Below are 6,033 nucleotides of genomic sequence, written 5' to 3' on the forward strand. Positions count from 1 at the left end.
GAGCGGAATGTACAACAAATATTACCATTTTTATAATCTTTAAAAAAAATGACAGAAACGTTATCAATTATTAGAATTATTTAAAGTTTTCGTATCGTTAAGGATAAAATCCCACTCAGTTCAAGATGTAGTACGCTATTGATGAATAAATAAATGTAAGGTTGAATGATAACAATCAACATGTTCAATATTTATGTTTGTAAACGTTCCGGTCTACCTCTCAATCACCTGGACGTTCCACATTGTGAACCTGTATAATTTCCGGCAGTATATATAAGTTGCGTATTCTCAACTTTTAATGCACACTGATTTCTCCGTCTACTTCGCCTAACATTACAGTATAAAAAATAAAAAATGTCTTCTGATGAGTTGAAAAATGGATTTGGAGGAAAATGGAAAGTTTACAAAAGTGAAAAGTTTGAAGATTTCCTAAAAGAGATGGGTAAGTGTTATACCTTAAATTCATAAATTATTGCGTGCATTTATTATTGCGACTTTTGAAGAATTAACAGAAATGCGAGTTTAATTATTGCGATTTTAGGAAAAAATACATACAGATCTATGTATTTGATATCAGAATGCGAGTTCTTATTATTGCTATAGTCGCATTATTCGCATTCATAGAAACCTCGCAATAATTTCTGAATTTACAGTACACAATATACTTGTCAGATCGTTGGTTTTTTCGTATAAGTTGTTAAGCATGTTGTCATGCAATATTTTATAGCTGACGTATGGGGTTTACTCAATGTCGAAGGCCACACGGTGACAGCTGACGTATGGGGTTTTTTCAATGTCGGTGACCTTTAGTTGTAAACATCCTCGTCCTTTGGACGCTGGTGGATATTTCGCTCGAACTTGACAATCATACCACTTTACAATAAACAACATCTTCTTTACATTTTATTGTTATGTTTTTGTATTTAATTCATGAAATTGTCGCACCGATATTGGACCATATTACATCGACGATTAGAACGATATATTGAGGGTGGGGATGGGGGAGTGTATACTCAGGATAAAGTAATTATACTACAGTTCAATCAAAAATGGTCAACACCATAGTCAAACAAAAAGTGGCGAAAAGACAAACAACGGTATAAAAGTACCGATTCACATGTGGAGAACCCCCCCCCCCCCAAAAAAAAAAAAAAAAAAAAAAGGTTTAAAAAAAACGATGTTAAACTCTGGTTTTTCCAGAGGGCAAGTACTTGTGCTGCTAATGTCAAGGGAAAGAACCTGGATAAGTCGCGTTTCGTTATGTCAAAAATGAGAAGAAGAAAAAGGACGAGATAGTGGCTACGGAAAGTGGAACATATCAATGGTCAATCGGTGACACAAATATTCCTTAACGGTTAACAAAATCCTGACGGCGTCGGCAATGGGAATATTCACAAAACATCGCATGACACTTTCTTTTAGAAAACAATGTAACGTGTAAGTATCGTATGTTCTGTCTTGTAGTCATAATTAAACTGTAATTATTCTGCACTAGTACGGGCACTGTGATTAGTTAATAAAAATTATTTGTATTTGTATTTATTTATTTGTCGTTAATGTCGGCATATTGCACTTCTGCCATTGGAAGTTAACGTGTGATTACGTTCTAGATAAAATAGTAGATTGCCGTGCAATTTAATCTCGCCAATGTTCACCTAACTGTAAAAATGACATGACTACTGATAACATTGTAGCTTGCAGGGGAATTATAACATGAAAATGTTAAGTACCATGACTTTATCGTTTCAATGGTTTTATTGGTTTTAATGTTACGTATTCTTAAATTATTCTGAATCGGCATTATTCATGATCATTCATATTGTATTGGTGTCACACTCACGCAAAACATTTAGAAAGCAGTTTGGTTATATTGATATAACCTTTCACTTTTAACCAATAATTATGGAATAAAACATATTCTATTTGGATTTGAAGAATAAACTCGGTGCTACCGATTTAATTAATGGCTAACTAGCCCAGTACTACCGTTTAAATGTTGGGACCAATCAGATCAGAGCTATCGTTTAAATATAACAGCAAATTAGTTCAGAGCTATGGACGAAAATGATGTTCAAAAATATACTGGGTGAAAAAGATTAAGCAGCAAATATTTTTAAGTTGATATTTTAAAAAATAAACTATACAGGAGCCCGTAATTCAGTGGTTGTCGTCTGTTGCTGTATATCATATTGTTTTTTGTTCATTATTTTGTACATAAATCAGGCCGTTAGTTTTCTCGTTTGAAATGTTTTACATTTGTCATTTCGGGGCCTTTTAAAGCTGACTATGCGCTATGGGTTTTGCTCATTGTTACTGTGACTTATAGCTGTTGACTTCTATGTCATTTCAAATTAGTTTCTGGTGGAGAGTTGTCTCATTGGCAATTATACAAAATCTTCTTATTGTCGAGCCTGCGACTTTTGTCGCAAAAGCGAGACATAGCGATCCTTCATTCCGTCGTCGGCGTCGTCGTCGGTGGCGTCCACAAATATTAACTCTTTTGTTAAAGTTTTTGAAATTTTAATAACTTTCTTAAACTATCTTGGATTTCTACCAAACTTGGACAGAAGATTGTTTTTGATCTAAAGATAGTATCCAGAAGAAAATTTTGTAATTTACGGTTAACATTTACAGACAGTCTGGGATTCAATTATTTTGACATACCTTCATGGATTGTTATGAAACTTGGGCAGAAGCTAATCTTCAAGACCAAGAAATAGCATATGAAGTAAAAGTTTGAATTTTTTTTAAATTCTGTATTTTACTGATAAATGGACTCCCTTTTAAAGTAAACATTACACTTTTACACTGACAGCAGCAATCGTAGGCGAGACACAGGGTTCCGCGGAACCCCTTACAATTTTTTTTATATACTCCTTTATACCTTAACAATAAATAAATTATTTTAACAAAGAAATAAGCAAGCATACGGTGCAATTTTTACTTGGCAAAAACATTATTATTATAGAAAGTATTTCCGCTACTTTTTTACTACATTTTAAGTTTAAATTAAAGCATTTTGATTTGATTTTTTTTTATCATTTATTGCAATTTAACAAACAGATATTGACTCCAACTGAATGCGCATTTCAATTTAATGTATTCACAGGTGTCAACCTTGTGATGAGAAAAGCTGCTGCTAATATGTCACCAACAAATACTATAAGCATTGATGGTAATAGCATAACAATTAACATAGAGGCTGGTCCAAAGAAAATGGAAGAAAAATACACATTAAATGAAGAGGTAGACAGGAAAACAGATTCCGGAGAAATAGTCAAGGTAACTATAATGATTGTCTTCGTGTATCAATATTCTTTTAATCGTATTTTATGAATGAGCAGTTAATGTTGGACTCGACTTGCCAGCATAGTAGTTTAACTTCCGAAATATCCACCGTATTTTGTTGTTTACAAACTGCATGTTTTAGTAAAATTAACTCTAATCAGGTATGCCTAAATTGGAAAAAAGAAAACAATGGACAGAGAAACAAAAACACATCGGAAACAAAGAAAATAACGGGGCAGAATTCGTTTTCTTTTGATTTTACCTGCCTTGTTTGAGCTAATGTTAAACAATCGGATTTGTAATATTAGATTTACAGTCAACGTACATATAATAACAAACGTTTTAATCTCTCTGACTTTTTCAAGTAGTTGTATAGTTTGATGTAATACTCGTTGATAATTAATCTTATATTGCAGTCGAAAGCGACATTCGTCGACGGTAAATTGACAATTGTAAATACCCCTACTGATGCAACAAAGAAAGTTGTAACAATAGTAAGAGAAATACAAGGAGATGATCTTGTTATGGTGAGTAGGCCTCTTTAAGGAATATTGGTTAATTCTAATAGCTGATTTAATAGCGTTATATCATTTAGATAAGAGTTAGATAGCATGCTATCGAAGGAATCAGTTTGTTAAAAGCGATAGGATGACGACTGTAATTTTTTTTTTTTCAATTTTAACCTATAACTAACATTATTTGTCAAAAATGTAAGTCAGATTTAAAATGGCGGCTAAAGAATCTTATTTGTCGTTTGAAATACGAACTAAACATCCTTTGGCAAGAAGATGTCAGATAGGAGACATGGGATTAATTTGTTTAAAAACTGTAAGATGCCTGAAAGAGTTCATTTTAGAACACACAATTGATGCACAAGTAGAGCATAAAGAGACGCATACGAACAGCAAAACAGGGGTACATGTATGTGAAACCTAAAACAAAACTATGTATGTACAAGGAATTGGTGTAAGGTGAACCAAAAAAAAGATGCATGCGTATAAAGGTCATTTAAATAAAGCCTAATTATATAATAGTTTTAGATAAAAACACCAATAGCTCTCTTGAATGACTACCAGTAATTTGTGTAATATAATAAGTGTATAATATATGCAAACTATGTAGCGATACGTCAATAATGTATGGAAACGTTTCAATATAATCAAAATTTAGAAAAGACAATATGTTATGTAGTTTTATTTCACATTTACGTAATTATGCATCTTTAAAATTTATTTTGCATTTTAAATATACACAAAATGAAAAAAAATAAAGAGGCTATCACATTACGACCAACGAGATTTTCAGCTTTATATGCGGACGTTTGGCAGTTTATTTATACGAAATATATGTGAAAGTTTCGAGAAAAAGATACACATATAAGTAATTATTTAAGTTTTGTTATTTTCAGACCATGACTCGTGGAGAAGTGTCGGCAAAAAGATATTTCAAGAAGGCTTAAATCTGTTACTTTGAACTCTACGTTACTTAAGTATTTACATCGGCTCACAACTAAATCATGTGAACTTACAGATTTCGCACGTCGCTTTTAAGCATTTCACTTTAGACAATAATAATGTGTTCTTTGGAGATTATGTAGACTCGGTATACTCAGTGCAATTGTATACTTCTTGGTTTGTGAAATTTTAAATATCAACAACCCAATAGATTTGTCTCTGACTTTATTTAATTATTCGTTTATTTATTTTTACAAGTTTGACCGTATATATGAATATGCAATGTAAATTTCCATTCCTTCATTGTAAGTCAAAATGTCGGTTCCTACTCAACGAACCCTTATTTTCTATTGGCAATAAAATGGTCTCCACTACAATACGCGTCATCCCAATTTGGAAAAATGTATTTTATTGATTGCTAATATGTTCATGTCATGAATATGCATGAAAACAGTCAATCTATCAATCCATTCCAAATTAATTCTCGCACGTGTGATTTGTACACTAGATATAACCAAACTCTCTTTGTTACAAACGGTGTGTACTGAGCAAACAAACAAATGGAAGTTTTTAACGACCTTGCCTATTAAACCTTTAATCTGTATGACGTCATGCAATTGATATCAGTCACTGAAAATGCTTATCTAACCCCTAATCTGCATTTAGTCATGTCACGTGAAAAACATCTACATTTGTTGAATTTATTCTTATGCACGAGTAAAGTAAAACATTACTAAAATTATAGACTTCTAAACTTAAGTACTCGATTGTTGGTGATAATCCTAGTATCTAAATTATAATGCATTAGCCAAAAGCGAGAAACACAGATTACATTTACCTCACCATGGTTGAGATAGGCTTCATTCTGATCACGAGGGAACTGCTCAGTTTTACGCAAAATGTTAGTCAAGTATCTGAAGTGTTAGCCATGAAATCAAGAAGTCTGAACGTATGGCAACATTTCCTAATATAGTATTGAATAAGAAACATTTCTTTCCAGCCGTTCAGGATAAGACAAACGTACTTTTACATTTCCATAACCATCAAAGGGAATTCGCCGGAGCAGAATATAAGGGACTATCGGTAATTTCATTGTATGTACCCCAAAATGAAAATTACGTCACGTCATTGGTTCCTTTGTTTAGGACGTTGTCAACCAATCACAACGTTTTGATGTACGCCTCTGAAAATATTACTTAGAATGCATTAGATTCTGAAACAGTAGATTGTTATGACATGACAGGGAACATCTGTCCCACTTCCGTTAAAAAATTAACATTTTAAGTTCCGA

General features: G+C 32.7%; 1 protein-coding gene across 1 annotated transcript; it reads left to right on the forward strand.

The window, feature by feature from the left end:
• The first annotated feature begins 246 nt into the window (after window positions 1–246).
• On the forward strand, window positions 247–4,975 carry LOC127711493 (fatty acid-binding protein homolog 6-like). Its single transcript, XM_052217565.1, has 4 exons — window positions 247–442; window positions 3,110–3,282; window positions 3,705–3,815; window positions 4,697–4,975. Exons 1-4 carry the CDS (start codon window positions 355–357, stop codon window positions 4,745–4,747), a joined length of 423 nt encoding a protein of 140 aa, XP_052073525.1. The 5' UTR covers window positions 247–354; the 3' UTR covers window positions 4,748–4,975.
• The last annotated feature ends 1,058 nt before the right edge of the window (window positions 4,976–6,033 follow it).

Source organism: Mytilus californianus, unplaced genomic scaffold, assembly GCF_021869535.1.
Source record: "Mytilus californianus isolate M0D057914Y unplaced genomic scaffold, xbMytCali1.0.p SCAF_8, whole genome shotgun sequence".
Taxonomy (NCBI): Eukaryota; Metazoa; Mollusca; class Bivalvia; order Mytilida; family Mytilidae; genus Mytilus; species Mytilus californianus.